This window comes from Malaya genurostris, chromosome 2, assembly GCF_030247185.1.
Source record: "Malaya genurostris strain Urasoe2022 chromosome 2, Malgen_1.1, whole genome shotgun sequence".
In the NCBI taxonomy this organism is placed as follows: Eukaryota; Metazoa; Arthropoda; class Insecta; order Diptera; family Culicidae; genus Malaya; species Malaya genurostris.
The window spans coordinates 130149926-130171032 of NC_080571.1; the positions used below are offsets into that span (position 1 = coordinate 130149926).

Sequence of the window (21107 nt, forward strand, 5' to 3'; positions counted from 1 at the left end):
ACACTCGATGTGGATAGACGAATAGCCTACTACGACTAATTTCGATTTTGTTTTATCTTTTATTCGCAGTTGTCTACCTACCCAAGCTATGGGTAAAACGCGCCATAGATCCGAGAAGGATCCAAAGGATGCTAAGCGTCTGAAACCAAGAGATGTCCAGGTAAACGACCAATTGCTGAGTAAAAACCAATATGCTGATCTGCCAGTTGATGTCGAAGAGGAGCTGCAGAAGAAGGAAAAAATGCCGTCTTTCTACCTGAAGGGCTTCCCACAAACTCTACACTCGGATTTTAACACACTGATCAGCAAAGGACTACAGGCAACAATCCGTTTATGTACTGAAGGCTACAAAATAACTGTTCCGGCTTTGAACCACTACAAAGGAGTGGAATGCTATCTGAAGCAGACAACACACGATATTGCCGCCAACAAACCTATGAAGGTTGTACTTCGAGGACTACCCGACATGATGGAAGCCGAACTAAAGCAGGCACTGTCGGAGGCTGGACTAAAGCCTTTGATGGTGTTTAAAATGAAGCGACATAATACGGACAAAAAGTATCGAGATCAACTCTACTTGGTTCATCTGGAGAAGGGCTCCATCACCATGAGTCAACTGAAAACGATTAAACCGTTTGTTCACATAATCATCGAATGGCAAAATTATAAACCGGTACATCGGGATGTCACACAGTGCACGAACTGTTTGAACTACGGCCATGGAGCGAGGAATTGCCACATGAAAAGTCGGTGCGGGAAATGTGCCGAACCACACAATACCAACGATTGCCTTCTAGATGACATCGCTGTAAAATGTGTGAACTGTGATGGCGACCATCCATCTACTAGCAAATCGTGTCCCAAACGTGCTGAGTTCACAAAAATTCGACAACAGGCGTCCCGTAAACAATCAACGCGCAAGAATGTTCCACAGAAGGATGAAATTAATTTCCCACGGCTCCCACCGAAGAGGGATATTCCGAATTTGCCGCCACTTCCTCGCAGCAATCCAAAAGATTCAGCCGCTGGATCACAAAAAGAATCTTCCTCAAAAATCCCTCCTGGATGGGGCAATAATCAACCACAAGCAAAGGATGACTCTGGTGACTTATTCTTTGCTGAACAACTGATCGTCATTTTTGAAACAATGACAACAAAACTACGAAACTGCAAAACGCGGTTAGATCAAATCAACGCCTTAGGCAAATTCATCATTGAATATGCAATATAATGAGTTGGTTATAGTAAATTGGAATGCTTGCTCACTCAGGAGCAAAACTGCTGAATTGTCCGACTTTCTTCAAGAGAAGAATGCCGATATTGCTATTTTAACTGAAACTCATCTTAAACCTGAAATTTCTATTTTTATTTCCAATTACAGGATTCACAGGCTCTACAGGGTAACTACCAGAGGAGGGGGAGTTGCCATTGCCATTAAACGATCCATTCAGCACAGGCTTCTGACAGCCTTTAAATTGCAACTCATAGAAGCCATCGGAATTGAGATTACAACGACGATGGGACCCATCATCATCATTGCAGCGTACTGCCCCAAACAAACCAATCTTCGAGATGGTACGTGTGCATCATTGAAGCGAGATCTGGCTATGCTCACTCGACGACAGAACAAATTCATCATTGCTGGGGACCTGAACGCACGGCATGAGCTGTGGGGAAACAAAAGACAGAATCGAAACGGATTCGTACTTGCCGAAGATTACAAAGCTGGACAATACAACATCCTCGCTCCGGATCAACCAACGCGACTTTCCAGATCGGGAGTTCATTCCATTTTGGATATATTCATCAGCAACATCGTCATAGACAGCTCTCCGGTTGTCTTCAACGAGCTCTCTTCCGACCACTTTCCAGTAATATTGACGTTGGGATCTTCACCAGAAACAGTGCCTATTCAAACTCGGAGGAACTATTATCGCACCGATTGGGTCCAATTTCAACAAATCGCCGACCAACATATTAATATCGATCTGCCACTTGATTCCCCGATGGAAATCGATGCCCTATCTTCCTTCCAGCATTCAATCACAGTCGCTCGTGATAGGACAGTTCCAGTACAACATATGCCGAGTTCCTCTCTTCAAATTGACAGTGTCACCAAGAAACTCATCCGAATTCAAAATATCTACCGGAGGCAGTATCAACGAACTGGCATCCTAGATAGGAAGACTTCTTATAACAACTTAACTAGGATAATCCAGGAAAGGATATCTGAGCTTCGCAACAGGAACTTCCAGCAAAAGCTTCGAGAAATTCTCCCACATTCAAAGCCCTTCTGGTCCTTAACGAAGATGCTTAAGAAAAAACCGAAGCCTATTCCACCTTTGCTGCCACCCCAGGACGCAGCTGAAGGAACACCTTTAATCACACCAGTAGAGAAGGCAAATGCGCTAGGCCAGCAGTTTGTGTGTTCTCACAATTTAGGACTCAACATTGTTAGTCCACATGAAAGAGCCGTTGCAGATAGAGTCACTGAGGTTGACCAATCAGACAGCTTAGTTCCTGAGGAAAGTAGAGTCACTGCGAATGAGCTGATGGCTATTGTGAAAAAATCCAAAAATATGAAGGCCCCCGGTTTCGACAACACATTCAACATTGAGCTGAAACATTTGAGTATTCGCTCATTTGTCTTCTTAGCTAAAATTTTTAACAGGTGCTGGGAGCTTGGTTACTTCCCTTCAATGTTGAAGTTAGCTAAAGTTATCCCAGTTTTGAAACCTTCCTTTTCCAAGAGCTATCGGCCCATCAGCTTACTCTCTGCCCTATCCAAGCTGTTTGAAAAGTCAATACAAAGGCGAATTCTTGCTTTCGCAGATGAACAGGATATATTACTGGAAGAACAGTTTGGGTTCCGGAGAGGAAGATCCACCATCCACCAACTCACAAGGGTTAACAACGTCACCCAGCAAAACAAATCAGTGTCCAAAACGACTGCCATGGCAATATTGGATATTGAGAAGGCATTCGATAATGTGTGGCACGATGGCCTGGTGTTTAAACTGCATAGGTATAATTTTCCCATGTATTTTATCAAAGATTACAAACAGATAGAGGTTTCTCTAAATAATGCATTTTCAGAAAGATTTACTATTCCTGCTGGTGTACCCCAAGGAAGTATCCTAGGTCCCATTCTATACAACATTTTTACATCAGACATCCCACCTCTTCCGAGTGTGGGTGTTCTGTCACAATTTGCTGATGATACTGCCATTCTTTACAAAGGTCGTGTCATTAATGCTCTGAAGAATAAACTACAGACAGGTCTGGACGCTCTAACTGAATATTTAAATTGTGATCAATACAGCAAAATCTCAGGTCGTTTTCACATTCAAGATCTTCAAAACTTGTTCCATCAGACGAATTACGAATACGATTCGGTGATGAGGTCATCCAATGGTCCGACGAAGTTATCTATCTAGGACTCACCTTTGACAGACATCTGATATTTAGGTCATATGTTGACAAAATCGTTCAAAAATGAAGCATACTCATTAGGTCTCTGTATCCGCTGATTTGGAGAACATCTAAACTGTGCCTGAAGAACCAGATGGCTGTCCATAAACAAATCATCTACCTTGCAATTGAATACGCAGTCCCTGTTTGCGGGGCATTCAAGCGCATTCAAAGTAAGATCTTAAAGATGTGCATACGCTTTCCGGCCGAGCGGCAGCGGGAGGAAATAGCGAAAGGTGTGTTTCTTTCTGTTCAAAATTAAACTCTTCAACTTCAACTTCAACGAAAACTTTCAACTTGAACGTGTATTACAACAACATTGAAGTTTTTCAATAGTACACTATTGAAAAACCTGTTTGATTTAACCCATGACAGCACCAACCAATCAGAACGCGATATGTTTGCATCTATACAAGAGCATCCATATAAAAGTTGAGTGGTACATTTTCCGTACCATTTGCTGAGCAACTGTTCCCGAAACAAGACACACGAGAGCAACATCGAGGACCTGTCGTCTCACTGTTTCCCGTTCTACGAACAGGAAAAGGAATTTTGGCAAAGTGGCTGTACGTACACCGCTGCCAGTAGCAGGTATAAAATGAAATGTGATGTGAGAAATAGCGTCATTTAAGTTATAGCAGCTACTCTTAACGCACGAGACACCGTCAGCACGATGACACCGAAAACCGGTAGAAAGGCAGCCAAAAAGTCCAGCAAGTCTCATTCAAAACACTTTTCAGTGCTAAAGATCATCCTAAAGAACTAGTTGAATTTTCTCGCTTTCCTACCATTTTCTGAGCAACTGCTACCGAAACACTAGAACCATCTCACATCTCAATACCAAATGATTCATCAAGATGGAATTTAAAATAATTTGCACCGTCACTAACACATTGTAATCAAAGATTACAAACAGATAGAGGTTTCTCTAAATAATGCATTTTCAGAAAGATTTACTATTCCTGCTGGTGTACCCCAAGGAAGTATCCTAGGTCCAATTCTATACAACATTTTTACATCAGACATCCCACCTCTTCCGAGTGTGGGTGTTCTGTCACAATTTGCTGATGATACTGCCATTCTTTACAAAGGTCGTGTCATTAATGCTCTGAAGAATAAACTACAGACAGGTCTGGACGCTCTAACTGAATATTTAAATTGTGATCAATACAGCAAAATCTCAGGTCGTTTTCACATTCAAGATCTTCAAAACTTGTTCCATCAGACGAATTACGAATACGATTCGGTGATGAGGTCATCCAATGGTCCGACGAAGTTATCTATCTAGGACTCACCTTTGACAGACATCTGATATTTAGGTCATATGTTGACAAAATCGTTCAAAAATGAAGCATACTCATTAGGTCTCTGTATCCGCTGATTTGGAGAACATCTAAACTGTGCCTGAAGAACCAGATGGCTGTCCATAAACAAATCATCTACCTTGCAATTGAATACGCAGTCCCTGTTTGCGGGGCATTCAAGCGCATTCAAAGTAAGATCTTAAAGATGTGCATACGCTTTCCGGCCGAGCGGCAGCGGGAGGAAATAGCGAAAGGAGTGTTTCTTTCTGTTCAAAATTAAACTCTTCAACTTCAACGAAAACTTTCAACTTGAACGTGTATTACAACAACATTGAAGTTTTTCAATAGTACACTATTGAAAAACCTGTTTGATTTAACCCATGACAGCACCAACCAATCAGAACGCGATATGTTTGCATCTATACAAGAGCATCCATATAAAAGTTGAGTGGTACATTTTCCGTACCATTTGCTGAGCAACTGTTCCCGAAACAAGACACACGAGAGCAACATCGAGGACCTGTCGTCTCACTGTTTCCCGTTCTACGAACAGGAAAAGGAATTTTGGCAAAGTGGCTGTACGTACACCGCTGCCAGTAGCAGGTATAAAATGAAATGTGATGTGAGAAATAGCGTCATTTAAGTTATAGCAGCTACTCTTAACGCACGAGACACCGTCAGCACGATGACACCGAAAACCGGTAGAAAGGCAGCCAAAAAGTCCAGCAAGTCTCATTCAAAACACTTTTCAGTGCTAAAGATCATCCTAAAGAACTAGTTGAATTTTCTCGCTTTCCTACCATTTTCTGAGCAACTGCTACCGAAACACTAGAACCATCTCACATCTCAATACCAAATGATTCATCAAGATGGAATTTAAAATAATTTGCACCGTCACTAACACATTCAATTACGAACGGCAATGCGAAAGTGGAAGTGATGATGTTGAATACATCTTTATACTAGTATGAGGTCTTGTGAAAATATACCATGTGAAACAGGGTTTCCATATATAAAGATTAATCTTTACAATAATAATAATAATAATAATAATAATAATAATAATAAAATAATAATAATAATAATAATTATTAATCTTTATATATGGAAACCCTGTTTCACATGGTATATTTTCACAAGACCTCATACTAGTGATGTATAAAGATGTATTCAACATCATCACTTCCACTTTCGCATTGCCGTTCGTAATTGAATGTGTTAGTGACGGTGCAAATTATTTTAAATTCCATCTTGATGAATCATTTGGTATTGAGATGTGAGATGGTTCTAGTGTTTCGGTAGCAGTTGCTCAGAAAATGGTAGGAAAGCGAGAAAATTCAACTAGTTCTTTAGGATGATCTTTAGCACTGAAAAGTGTTTTGAATGAGACTTGCTGGACTTTTTGGCTGCCTTTCTACCGGTTTTCGGTGTCATCGTGCTGACGGTGTCTCGTGCGTTAAGAGTAGCTGCTATAACTTAAATGACGCTATTTCTCACATCACATTTCATTTTATACCTGCTACTGGCAGCGGTGTACGTACAGCCACTTTGCCAAAATTCCTTTTCCTGTTCGTAGAACGGGAAACAGTGAGACGACAGGTCCTCGATGTTGCTCTCGTGTGTCTTGTTTCGGGAACAGTTGCTCAGCAAATGGTACGGAAAATGTACCACTCAACTTTTATATGGATGCTCTTGTATAGATGCAAACATATCGCGTTCTGATTGGTTGGTGCTGTCATGGGTTAAATCAAACAGGTTTTTCAATAGTGTACTATTGAAAAACTTCAATGTTGTTGTAATACACGTTCAAGTTGAAAGTTTTCGTTGAAGTTGAAGTTGAAGAGTTTAATTTTGAACAGAAAGAAACACTCCTTTCGCTATTTCCTCCCGCTGCCGCTCGGCCGGAAAGCGTATGCACATCTTTAAGATCTTACTTTGAATGCGCTTGAATGCCCCGCAAACAGGGACTGCGTATTCAATTGCAAGGTAGATGATTTGTTTATGGACAGCCATCTGGTTCTTCAGGCACAGTTTAGATGTTCTCCAAATCAGCGGATACAGAGACCTAATGAGTATGCTTCATTTTTGAACGATTTTGTCAACATATGACCTAAATATCAGATGTCTGTCAAAGGTGAGTCCTAGATAGATAACTTCGTCGGACCATTGGATGACCTCATCACCGAATCGTATTCGTAATTCGTCTGATGGAACAAGTTTTGAAGATCTTGAATGTGAAAACGACCTGAGATTTTGCTGTATTGATCACAATTTAAATATTCAGTTAGAGCGTCCAGACCTGTCTGTAGTTTATTCTTCAGAGCATTAATGACACGACCTTTGTAAAGAATGGCAGTATCATCAGCAAATTGTGACAGAACACCCACACTCGGAAGAGGTGGGATGTCTGATGTAAAAATGTTGTATAGAATTGGACCTAGGATACTTCCTTGGGGTACACCAGCAGGAATAGTAAATCTTTCTGAAAATGCATTATTTAGAGAAACCTCTATCTGTTTGTAATCTTTGATAAAATACATGGGAAAATTATACCTATGCAGTTTAAACACCAGGCCATCGTGCCACACATTATCGAATGCCTTCTCAATATCCAATATTGCCATGGCAGTCGTTTTGGACACTGATTTGTTTTGCTGGGTGACGTTGTTAACCCTTGTGAGTTGGTGGATGGTGGATCTTCCTCTCCGGAACCCAAACTGTTCTTCCAGTAATATATCCTGTTCATCTGCGAAAGCAAGAATTCGCCTTTGTATTGACTTTTCAAACAGCTTGGATAGGGCAGAGAGTAAGCTGATGGGCCGATAGCTCTTGGAAAAGGAAGGTTTCAAAACTGGGATAACTTTAGCTAACTTCAACATTGAAGGGAAGTAACCAAGCTCCCAGCACCTGTTAAAAATTTTAGCTAAGAAGACAAATGAGCGAATACTCAAATGTTTCAGCTCAATGTTGAATGTGTTGTCGAAACCGGGGGCCTTCATATTTTTGGATTTTTTCACAATAGCCATCAGCTCATTCGCAGTGACTCTACTTTCCTCAGGAACTAAGCTGTCTGATTGGTCAACCTCAGTGACTCTATCTGCAACGGCTCTTTCATGTGGACTAACAATGTTGAGTCCTAAATTGTGAGAACACACAAACTGCTGGCCTAGCGCATTTGCCTTCTCTACTGGTGTGATTAAAGGTGTTCCTTCAGCTGCGTCCTGGGGTGGCAGCAAAGGTGGAATAGGCTTCGGTTTTTTCTTAAGCACCTTTGTTAAGGACCAGAAGGGCTTTGAATGTGGGAGAATTTCTCGAAGCTTTTGCTGGAAGTTCCTGTTGCGAAGCTCAGATATCCTTTCCTGGATTATCCTAGTTAAGTTGTTATAAGAAGTCTTCCTATCTAGGATGCCAGTTCGTTGATACTGCCTCCGGTAGATATTTTGAATTCGGATGAGTTTCTTGGTGACACTGTCAATTTGAAGAGAGGAACTCGGCATATGTTGTACTGGAACTGTCCTATCACGAGCGACTGTGATTGAATGCTGGAAGGAAGATAGGGCATCGATTTCCATCGGGGAATCAAGTGGCAGATCGATATTAATATGTTGGTCGGCGATTTGTTGAAATTGGACCCAATCGGTGCGATAATAGTTCCTCCGAGTTTGAATAGGCACTGTTTCTGGTGAAGATCCCAACGTCAATATTACTGGAAAGTGGTCGGAAGAGAGCTCGTTGAAGACAACCGGAGAGCTGTCTATGACGATGTTGCTGATGAATATATCCAAAATGGAATGAACTCCCGATCTGGAAAGTCGCGTTGGTTGATCCGGAGCGAGGATGTTGTATTGTCCAGCTTTGTAATCTTCGGCAAGTACGAATCCGTTTCGATTCTGTCTTTTGTTTCCCCACAGCTCATGCCGTGCGTTCAGGTCCCCAGCAATGATGAATTTGTTCTGTCGTCGAGTGAGCATAGCCAGATCTCGCTTCAATGATGCACACGTACCATCTCGAAGATTGGTTTGTTTGGGGCAGTACGCTGCAATGATGATGATGGGTCCCATCGTCGTTGTAATCTCAATTCCGATGGCTTCTATGAGTTGCAATTTAAAGGCTGTCAGAAGCCTGTGCTGAATGGATCGTTTAATGTTAATGGCAACTCCCCCTCCTCTGGTAGTTACCCTGTAGAGCCTGTGAATCCTGTAATTGGAAATAAAAATAGAAATTTCAGGTTTAAGATGAGTTTCAGTTAAAATAGCAATATCGGCATTCTTCTCTTGAAGAAAGTCGGACAATTCAGCAGTTTTGCTCCTGAGTGAGCAAGCATTCCAATTTACTATAACCAACTCATTATATTGCATATTCAATGATGAATTTGCCTAAGGCGTTGATTTGATCTAACCGCGTTCTGCAGTTTCGTAGTTTTGTTGTCATTGTTTCAAAAATGACGATCAGTTGTTCAGCAAAGAATAAGTCACCAGAGTCATCCTTTGCTTGTGGTTGATTATTGCCCCATCCAGGAGGGATTTTTGAGGAAGATTCTTTTTGTGATCCAGCGGCTGAATCTTTTGGATTGCTGCGAGGAAGTGGCGGCAAATTCGGAATATCCCTCTTCGGTGGGAGCCGTGGGAAATTAATTTCATCCTTCTGTGGAACATTCTTGCGCGTTGATTGTTTACGGGACGCCTGTTGTCGAATTTTTGTGAACTCAGCACGTTTGGGACACGATTTGCTAGTAGATGGATGGTCGCCATCACAGTTCACACATTTTACAGCGATGTCATCTAGAAGGCAATCGTTGGTATTGTGTGGTTCGGCACATTTCCCGCACCGACTTTTCATGTGGCAATTCCTCGCTCCATGGCCGTAGTTCAAACAGTTCGTGCACTGTGTGACATCCCGATGTACCGGTTTATAATTTTGCCATTCGATGATTATGTGAACAAACGGTTTAATCGTTTTCAGTTGACTCATGGTGATGGAGCCCTTCTCCAGATGAACCAAGTAGAGTTGATCTCGATACTTTTTGTCCGTATTATGTCGCTTCATTTTAAACACCATCAAAGGCTTTAGTCCAGCCTCCGACAGTGCCTGCTTTAGTTCGGCTTCCATCATGTCGGGTAGTCCTCGAAGTACAACCTTCATAGGTTTGTTGGCGGCAATATCGTGTGTTGTCTGCTTCAGATAGCATTCCACTCTTTATACTAGTATGAGGTCTTGTGAAAATATACCATGTGAAACAGGGTTTCCATATATAAAGATTAATCTTTACAATAATAATAATAATAATAATAATAATAATAATAATAAAATAATAATAATAATTATTATTATTATTATTATTATTATTATTATTATTATTATTATTATTATTATTAAAATTACTCTTGCATACCGAAGATCGTCGATATATTTCAGACCAGGCCATTGAAACTGTCTCGTACTGAAATTTCTAGAAGAATCAGATATCTTCGAACTTCATAGCTTCAATAAAAATAAACTACAAATTTGTCGTACTTAGCCTCCTATATTAGCAAATTAGAAAGAAATTGTTTCAAGTTTGGAATATATAGTTGTAGAATAGTAGCTGTTTAATGTAACTAATCTGTACTTTTATGTAGGTACATCGCTTCAAACTCTATTAGTGAAAAAAGGGAAAGCTTGCACAATTCAAACAATCAATCAACTAACTGATATTCGGAAAAATGATGGGAGTGTGCCAGTTTTTTCGTATTCACGACATCCAGTTATGTCTCTGACATTACCCTTGCACAATTCATACAATCAATCAACTAACTGATATTCGGAAAAGTGATGGGAGTGTGCCAGTTTTCTTCGTATTCACGACATCCAGTTATGTCTCTGACATTACCCACCCGTCTTTCTCCACTTCTATTTGGCTACACTCTTGAATGACTCTTTGGATCAATTTAATACCGGTACTTTTAGACTTTTCGTTTAGTTTTTACCTTAATCTATTTATAGGAGAAGTTAATTGATTGACTGTTTTTCTTCTGATGAGATGCACTTTTCGTTTCTAGTGAGATGCACTTTTCGTTTCTGGTGAGATTCACTTTTCGTTTCTGCTTTTACATTAATCTATTTACAGAAGAGGTTAATTGATGGACTTGTTTTCTTCTGGTGAAATGAGAACACAGATAACAAAACAAAACTGCAAGTCTGAAATTCAGAACACTCGCGCGCCAATAAATCAAATTTGCTTGTTTTAGTCAAGTTTCGACCGCCTGTCGTGATTGCCACTTTGTTGAACTCGCTAGCCATGATCGGTTATGGCGTATCACGTTGGCGTTTCGGCTGTGCAACAACTCCGATTAATGGCTAGAGACTGACTCACTACTGACGGCTATTTACCGTCAACTATTTGGAACCGACTAACTAACTTGTCTACGGGCCGACGTCCGAGACTAACGGACAATCTGAGACTGACTACTACCTAACTCTTCCCAACTATGGGTCTTGTTACGGACCAGTTTAGTAATGAAATTATATCAGTTTAGTAATGCAATTATATCAGTTTAGTAATGCAATTATATCAGTTTAGTAATGCAATTATATCAGTTTAATAATTCAATTATATCAGTTATAATTAAACCACAGGGATTTATCCGATGGCCCAAAGAGTGGGTCTAGACATTGTAAAGTATTAAGAAAATAAGGAACAAAACTAAACCGCTCTTCAAGCGGTTGTAGTACCTCAATAAAGCAGGTATAGATTTATGATTTGTGTGCAAGCCGAGACAAGCCGCTCTTCAAGCGGGTCTAGGGCCAAATATAGGAATTTCCACATTTAGAGCAATAAAATCTTTCCGCTCAGCTTTCGATAAGGACTAAAATATGTAAACAAACAGCATCGGTCTGAGCCGCGCGCCAGGATGTATGAAGTAAATAATACCTTTGTAAACAAGCAGGTAAAACTAGATGCGCGCGCTGACATAGCTAGATATCAGTGTGAGTTAGGATCCCGCAATGGGATAGAAAGGGAAAACCGAGAATGTTGCGGTTAATGTCGCGCAACATTTACATTTGTTGTAAGGAAAATACTTGTATATATAGTTAAGATTTTGTTAAAATAAATCACTTGCAATTCACTGCAGTCAGAGGGTAACTTACTTTTCCGAAAGCAGCTGAAGTGTAATTGATTTCAAGGTGGATAGACCGCTACGAGAGCTATCCGGCTGCGAAACAATTACACTAGGCTTCATCCAGATACCCCTTAGTAACATTGGTGGCCGCAGAAAGGAATCTCTGCGGTCAATAACAATGGTGACTCTAGGAAAGAGTCTTCGCTCATTAACATTGGTGGCCCCAAGAGGAGCCAAGAAAAAATTGGTCTCTAACGTCAATAACATTGGAGTTCTCCAGCGAGGACGAGAACTCACGAAGATCGAATTCACGTTATCAGCACGAAAGGAAGTCACGCCAGCAACATTGGTGTCCTCCAGAGAGGACGAGAACTCACGTCACTCAGCACGATAGAAGGCTTTCGTTAGCAACGAAAGGGATAGCTCGTGAACTAAACACAGCTGGAAAATGATGTTCACGACATATCGACCGAACCCCCATGGCAGTTGCCGTCTGTGTACGGCAGCTGATAAAAAAGAAGCCATGATCGCATGCGACGAATGCGATCGATGGTTCCATCTGAAGTGTGTGAAACTTTCAATTTCACCACCAGAGGAAGAAAGATGGATATGCCCTAAATGTTTAGACGCAGAAAGGGAACTTATTCAATTGAAAACTCAACAAAAACAATCGTTAAATAAAGACGTCATCCAGGAAATACTTCGGGAAAATAGAATTGCGATGGAACAATTAATAAAATCCATGCAGACAATTAAAACAGAAACTGAAGAGCCTGTACCAGGTACATCGGCAGCAGGAATAAAACCCACCAAACAAGAGCCCGATTGGACGGTTTATTTGAAACGACAAGCGCTTATGAGTTTGCCCAAATATGGAGGCACGGCCAAGGAATGGCCTAAATTCAAGAAAATATTCTTGGAAACAACCAAAGAGGGGTTGTTTAACAATCTGGAGAATCTCACTAGACTCCAGACCGTGTTGTACGGCAACGCAGAGAAAAGCGTGCGTCAACTAATGATGGATCCAAACAGTGTGGATCAAATAATAAAGAGACTAGAGGAAAATTTCGGAAGACCCGAACTAGTCTATAAAGAATTATTGGCAGATTTGATTAATATAAAAAAGGATAATCGAAATCTGATAGCAGAGATATCCGATTCATTGGATAATCTCGTCTGCAACGTATCACTCTTAGACAGAGAAGAGTATCTAATAGACCACAGACTTGTGGAAGACACGGTACGAAAGTTACCATATGGTTTACAAATAAAATGGCACGAGGACCAATACCAAGATGATACACCGATAAAAACACTATCGGATCTAAATGAATGGCTAAAGCCACATGCTAGAGCTAGCAGGTTGATGATCGCATCACATAAAGAACCAGAGTGAAAATCAAAAATACATGTAAACATGCATCAAAGCAAGGATGCAGATAAATGCGTTATGTGTAGTGATGGTCATAAACTACCTGAATGCACCAAATTCAAAACATTGAAGCCAGAAGAAAGAAACAATCTGGCCTTCAAATCAGGACTATGTTTGAGCTGTCTTGTATTTAAGAATCATAAAATGCGAGACTGTAGAAAAACCAAATGCTGCGGAATAGATGGATGCAACAAAAAGCATCACCCGTTACTACACAACAAATACACGAAAAAAGAGGTACCAAAGGATGAAGAAATTCAAGAGGTGGAATTAAATAACCACCACGAACACACCAAACAAAACGTTTTCTACCAAATAGTACCTGTAACTTTGCGCAACGGGAATAAGAAAATTGAAACGTATGCGTTTTTGGATGCCGGTTCGTCACTCACGCTACTCGACGAAAATACGGCTAGAGAACTAGAGCTACAAGGAAGGTCTGATCCACTAATGCTTAAATGGACACAAAATGTCACCAGAAATGAGGAGGAGAGCCGCCGGGTTCAACTTAAAATTCATGGCGAATCCAACAAGGAGTTCACTATTAAGGGTGTAAGGACGATCAGCAATCTTCAACTGCCTAAGCAATCAATGGATGTTAAAAAACTGCAGACTGAATATCCATATTTGAAGAATATTCCATTGAAAACCTATAAGGATGTACAACCGACAATTCTTATTGGACTGAGTCATAGTCATCCTTTAACTCCGTTTGAAAAACGGATTGGGAAAGCAAATGAACCAACAGCATTACGAACGAAACTAGGATGGTTCGTTTTTGGAAACACAAGACATAGAGTCGAAGGCAATTACTCTATGATAATACAACAAGCAGAAGAAATGGAAAAGGTCAAAGTGGTCACAACACTACCGAAATCGTTCGAGGAAGAAAAGGCAGATGCAATAATAAAACCCACAATAAAGTATGAAGATGGCAGGTACGGAATTAGCTTATTGGGACGAAATGATCAAACAACATTTCCGGAGAGTTATAAAAATGCTATGAGAAGATTGGTGTCAATGGAAAGAACGTTATTACGAGATCCTGAGTTGAAATACTGGGCGAAAAACACATTTGCCGATTACGAAAGGAAAGGATACATACGCAAATTGACACAGTCGGAATTAAATTTATCAGCACCACGAGTTTATTATCTTCCACACTTCATTATTCAGAATAAAAATAAACAGCCACCTAAACCAAGATTGGTGTTTGATGCAGCAGCTAGTGTACAGGGAGTTTCTTTTAACTCAGCCTTGTTATCAGGGCCGGACGCCACTACTTCATTATTTGGCGTATTAATAAGATTCCGGGAAGGAGCAATTGCGGTTCGTGGAGACATCAAGGAGATATTCCACCAAGTCAAAATAAGGCCAGAAGATCAACATGCTCAAAGGATTTTGTGGAGAGATTGTGACAACCGAGGGCAGCCTGAAACCAACGTCATGAAAGTAATGGTATATAACAAGACTGTTAAAATTGCGACACCAATTGAGAAGGAAAATGTCGACGCGCAAATGATGGACACTGATCGAGAAGATGATCCCACCAAGGAAGAAGGTTGTAAACAAAATACAGTGAAAGAAATCAGAAAACTCGAAACAGTCATCGAATCATCTTCAGTCGACTCTGGTATATCAGCAGTTACTTGGAACATGAAAACAAATTCGATTGATAAAACCGAGGCGATATCAGAAACAGTTTCTTTTGAACAAAATAAAGAAGATACAGCACTAGTTGATAGTATGAAATTGAAGGAAGAATCAAATGGTTTAGTGAAAAAGAAAAGGCGCATTCGACTCTTCACTGGTACAATACCGAAATTAATAATTATGTTTGTAACACTTTTATCATTAGGAAGCACTTTGAAAATAAAACCAATTGAAGAGGATGGGTTGATTTTCAACCATTATGGAACATGCATCCTCAAAAGAGGAACATGGAAGACGAACCTAAATACACAAGTGAAAAGGACATGAATACTATTGATGAAATTCACCATAAGTTATCTACGGCATTGGCTACGATGAAAAAACTAACAAGAGATCGCAATATGGAACAAATAGTATCATCATTACAACGTCAGGCAAGTAATGCAAAATTGGAGATTCAGTATTCTACAAGAATGAAAAGAGGAAGAGGAATATTAGGATTTCTCAAGGACTTATTATTTGGTGGAAACGATGTCGATGACGAAATTCAAGCTATGCGCATACACGAAGATGAAAGGTTCGATAAAATAGCACATTCTGTGAACCTAATGAATGTAAAAACAGCACAGATGGGAGACACATTTGCAAGCAGGATTTCTATCCTTCATGACGGAATGGATAAACTTAAGGTTCATTATACAGAAGACCGTGTAGCTATTACTCAAAGAAAAGCCATGGAGATAGTATTTCTTGCTCGGGAAATAATCGACGAAATATTGGCAAAATATAGAAGGATTCGTTCCTATCCTATGGATAAAATAGAGCTTCAGCAAATATTGCATAACATTACTGAGCAATTGCCGAATGGATATAAGCTTTTAGATCACCCTTCTGCAATTCAATATGATTCAAAGATAGTGAATGGCACAATAATGATTACCATGACGACGGTAATTATAAATAAGGAAAATTATGAAATTTTCAATGTAGTGGCCATTCCACATCACGAGAATAAAACAATAATCTCTGTGGAAAACCCATATATTGCTATAAATGTCAAAGGAGAATACTTCTACTCGACGAAGGAAATGGTAGCATTAAACAGCAGTTATTTTATCATGAATCAACCAAAAATATTAAAGGCACCCGACTGCGTATCTGCTGCAATATTACATGTGGAACCAAAAATCGGATGTATAGTTAATCGATTACCTGGTAACTATACACGACTAATACATCTTCCTATGCGGAACTCTGTACTTTATTATACGAATAATCCCAGCACGATCGTAGTTCATTGTGAAAATACAATAATTTCACCGCCGTACGAAGCAGCAATTGTCGAGATGACAACAGAATGCAAGATACAAGCGAAAAAGGAAACAATTTATGCAACCATGGAAATTAGTAACAAGGCAACGTTTACCTATTTTAAGCCAAGGTCACAGATTGACATCGAATTGAATATTGACAACACGACGACAGAAAGATCAACAACACCATGGTCGGTGAATCCTTACAAGAATTTTCTAGATGTAGTGGAAACTGAGGAACCGATAAACATTTATCATCGTATTTGGATTGGTGCGTTATTATTCCTGATCGGAATTATAATAACGGCACTTTGTGTTTTACTGATGTGCAAAATTCTGAAACACAAATCTAACCAGAAGACGTCGAACATCGAAACTAGGTCCAACGCAGAGGGATCATCAATAGCTCGTCGTAGAGGTCATCCAACTAGAACTACTGACTCAGAAGTCGAGTCACAGCTGTAATGAAAGTGAATCATATATAAATGGTCCGTTCATATTTAATAAAATTAATAATTTATCAGGGCCGGAATGTTACGGACCAGTTTAGTAATGAAATTATATCAGTTTAGTAATGCAATTATATCAGTTTAGTAATGCAATTATATCAGTTTAGTAATGCAATTATATCAGTTTAATAATTCAATTATATCAGTTATAATTAAACCACAGGGATTTATCCGATGGCCCAAAGAGTGCGTCTAGACATTGTAAAGTATTAAGAAAATAAGGAACAAAACTAAACCGCTCTTCAAGCGGTTGTAGTACCTCAATAAAGCAGGTATAGATTTATGATTTGTGTGCAAGCCGAGACAAGCCGCTCTTCAAGCGGGTCTAGGGCCAAATATAGGAATTTCCACATTTAGAGCAATAAAATCTTTCCGCTCAGCTTTCGATAAGGACTAAAATATGTAAACAAACAGCATCGGTCTGAGCCGCGCGCCAGGATGTATGAAGTAAATAATACCTTTGTAAACAAGCAGGTAAAACTAGATGCGCGCGCTGACATAGCTAGATATCAGTGTGAGTTAGGATCCCGCAATGGGATAGAAAGGGAAAACCGAGAATGTTGCGGTTAATGTCGCGCAACATTTACATTTGTTGTAAGGAAAATACTTGTATATATAGTTAAGATTTTGTTAAAATAAATCACTTGCAATTCACTGCAGTCAGAGGGTAACTTACTTTTCCGAAAGCAGCTGAAGTGTAATTGATTTCAAGGTGGATAGACCGCTACGAGAGCTATCCGGCTGCGAAACAATTACACTAGGCTTCATCCAGATACCCCTTAGTAACATTGGTGGCCGCAGAAAGGAATCTCTGCGGTCAATAACATTGGTGACTCTAGGAAAGAGTCTTCGCTCATTAACATTGGTGGCCCCAAGAGGAGCCAAGAAAAAATTGGTCTCTAACGTCAATAACATTGGAGATCTCCAGCGAGGACGAGAACTCACGAAGATCGAATTCACGTTATCAGCACGAAAGGAAGTCACGCCAGCAACAGGTCTTATGGCTCCTAACATTTACTTTCGGGAGAAGCCCGAAGATTTTAGTACAAGCCGAGCTTGTGATTTTAAGTAGAAAGTTCATCCGACTTTCTTCAGAAGTTCTACCAAAAATGCCGAGAACCGCAAACCGAAGCCACTGTCACTACGTCAAACTTATAAAACCGATACACTGAATGTAAATAACATTCCGAAATACGCGTATCTGTATTGTAACGTTTGTTATGCTTCATTAAAGTGTAGTGGCTTTGTGAAAGTGTAATAACGTGACAGTGAAATAGTGGAATTAAATGGTACATAAATAGTGCAACTATTGTCATATTAAGTCAACTTTTAAATCTAGAGAAGTATATGGAATTGAAATTTAATTGTGGTTGTAAAAACATTTATATTAAATTTCGTCTTTACATATTTTTGTGAACTCCGAAAATAAAATATAAATGCTCATAGAAACTCTCATTGTATAACCATGATCTGTTGAGATAGCGTTCAACATAATTTTATTCTAAAAATTTCATTTTGTTTGTGAATACAGATACATACAGATTTTTTATACAGGGTAAAACAGATTTTTTCTGAAATTATCTGGGATCTCTGGACCGGTGCCCGTGAAAAGATATTTTTTGTTGCTGCTCGTCGCGGTTACGCTGACGTGAAGGCTTGCCTGAAAGCAGACCCTGTCAGCTTGGAGCGAAATCAATCTTCAGTTCGGCAACGCCATCGCACGGCATCACATTCAACATATCATGTCAATTGTATGTGTGCGCAGCCCTACTATTTTGGTGCGCACGAATTTGACATTTCTCTCCCCTACTTCTATGTATGAGACTCACCGGAGGGCGACATGCTCGCAAAAAAGGATGTTGCCAATGATTTGTTCGGGAAATGTGAGAGCTGGATATCTTGTTAATATGATGTTTTTGCTGAAAGGTAATGAGTTTTTCCTTCACGGCTGGGTTGCTATTCTTGCAATGCTGCAAGTTCAATGAAATTCAATGAAAGACTTTGGTGAGGGCGCTGCAGGTGTACCGTTTCAAATTCAGTGTCAGTTTAATCATTACACATCTGTACTTTTTCTTTTATTCTAATCATGTACAATTGGGTCTCGGTTGAACAACCGGTTGTTACAGTCATTGCATAATCTTTCTGTATTATAAACTACGTTTTATCGGCCTTACGCAAAATGGACATAACCTTACAAACTGAGTTGAGCATCGTTTGAAAGCTTTCAGTTGTTTGTCTAAATATTTATTCTATATCATTTCACTATATTCCATGTTATTCTATATCATTCCATAGTGTTCCATGTCATTCACAGCATTTCAGAGTGAACAAACCGCCGTTTCATTCTTTTGCATAGCATTGTATAAATTTTACAAATATTTTTTCTCGTTTCTTCTCAGGTAAATCATGATATCGGACGGCCGTATACAGAGGCGGTTAGCTATTTTTGATTTCGATCATACAATATGCGAACACAACACAGATATTGTTGTTCGAGATTTGCTGGAGCAAAATTTAATCACATCGGAGATAAAAAGCATTATACGAAGTTGTGGTTGGGTACCGTATATGCAGCGAATTTTTCGTCTCTTGTATCAAAGTGGATTCAACAAAGCAGACATATTATCGGCAATTCACAATATACCAGAGGTACCTGGCATAAAAACTTGCATCGAAGAAATGTCAAAAAATAACTTCCATATAGTTATCGTAAGTGATTCCAACTCTGAGTTCATCAGTGCATGGAACAGTTTTAACGGAATTAGTCAATATATTCATACCGTATTTACGAATCCGGCCAAATTTAACGGAAACGGTGCTCTCGACTTGCATCCCTACCATCACCAAACAGAGTGTAATTTGAGCGCATGGAATCTTTGCAAAGGCAAGATTGTTGATGACTTTTTAAATAAACAGTACGTTGCGTCAAACACAGTGTACGAGAAAATTTTCTACATTGGTGATGGAAAAAATGATGTTTGCCCTATGTTGCGTTTAAATGAGAATGGATATGCTTGTCCAAGAGATGGCTATACTTGCTTCGATGCTCTTAGCACTATTATTAAGCAACAATCCGATAGATATAAGGCTAAAATTTTAAAATGGAGAGACGGCTTCCATCTTAAAAGTTTGATATGGGACGAGTTTTGAAAAGCAGAATTAGATTATTTCTATGCGTCGCTAACTTGTTTTTATGAACTTTGTTTTATTTTTTTTGTAATAAAATGTTGGTGAATTTGACTCCTAAAAGTTGTGTAAATCTGTTCGAAAATTAATCATACATATAGTTTTGTTCAGCACCTGTTGCTAATGCAACAGAGAAATGAGTATGAATATCTATTATACTTCCTCATAAGCACAGAGATTCTTTTCTTAATCCACATCCATCCCTCAAAAAATATAACTCAAAGGTTCCTATGAAACAATTTGATGGGCTCAGAACATGTCAATCAATTTCCATACGTATGGAAATATGTATATAATTACTTTGAAAAAAATTTGATTATAAAATCGTTTGTTGGAAATTATCCATTTTATAATAGTACACTCTAAGAAGCAGAACAAAAAAAATTTACGCTAGATGTAAATTCAAGCATGCCGTAATTTCTTCGGTGATGACACAATATTATATCTATAGGGTGATTTTTTAAGAGCTTGAGAACTTTTTTAAACAATAAAACGCATAAAATTTGCAAAATCTCATCGGTTCTTTATTTTAAACGTTAGATTGGTACATGACATTTACTTTTTGAAGATAATTTCATTTAAATGTTGACCGCGGCTGCGTCTTAGGTGGTCCATTCGGAAAGTCCGCTTTTTTATCGACAAATTTTGTTCAGCGATGAGGCTCATTTCTGGTTGAATGGCTACGTAAATAAGCAAAATTGCCGCATTTGGAGTGAAGAGCAACCAGAAGCCGTTCAAGAACTGCCCATGCATCCCGAAAAATGCACTGTTTGGTGTGGTTTGTACGCTGGTGGAATCATTGGACCGTATTTTTTCAAAGATGCTGTTGGACGCAACGTTACAGTGAATGGCGATCGCTATCGTTCGATGCTAACAAACTTTTTGTTGCCAAAAATGGAAGAACTGAACTTGGTTGACATGTGGTTTCAACAAGATGGCGCTACATGCCACACAGCTCGCGATTCTATGGCCATTTTGAGGGAAAACTTCGGAGAACAATTCATCTCAAGAAATGGACCGGTAAGTTGGCCACCAAGATCATGCGATTTGACGCCTTTAGACTATTTTTTGTGGGGCTACGTCAAGTCTAAAGTCTACAGAAATAAGCCAGTAACTATTCCAGCTTTGGAAGACAACAT

General features: G+C 39.5%; 1 protein-coding gene across 2 annotated transcripts in view; it reads left to right on the forward strand.

Annotated features, from left to right (window-relative positions):
• Positions 1 to 20431, forward strand: part of LOC131432784 (pyridoxal phosphate phosphatase PHOSPHO2) — a 40558-nt gene extending 20127 nt beyond the window's left edge. Inside the window, exon 3 of one of the 2 annotated variants that reach the window (XM_058599296.1) lies at positions 19182 to 20431. In XM_058599296.1, coding sequence (XP_058455279.1) covers positions 19189 to 19932 — 744 coding nt within the window. In that variant the 5' untranslated portion in view covers positions 19182 to 19188 and the 3' untranslated portion in view covers positions 19933 to 20431. The remainder of the gene's footprint in view (positions 1 to 19181) is intronic. The other variant, XM_058599294.1, reaches the window with a different exon arrangement.
• The last annotated feature ends 676 nt before the right edge of the window (positions 20432 to 21107 follow it).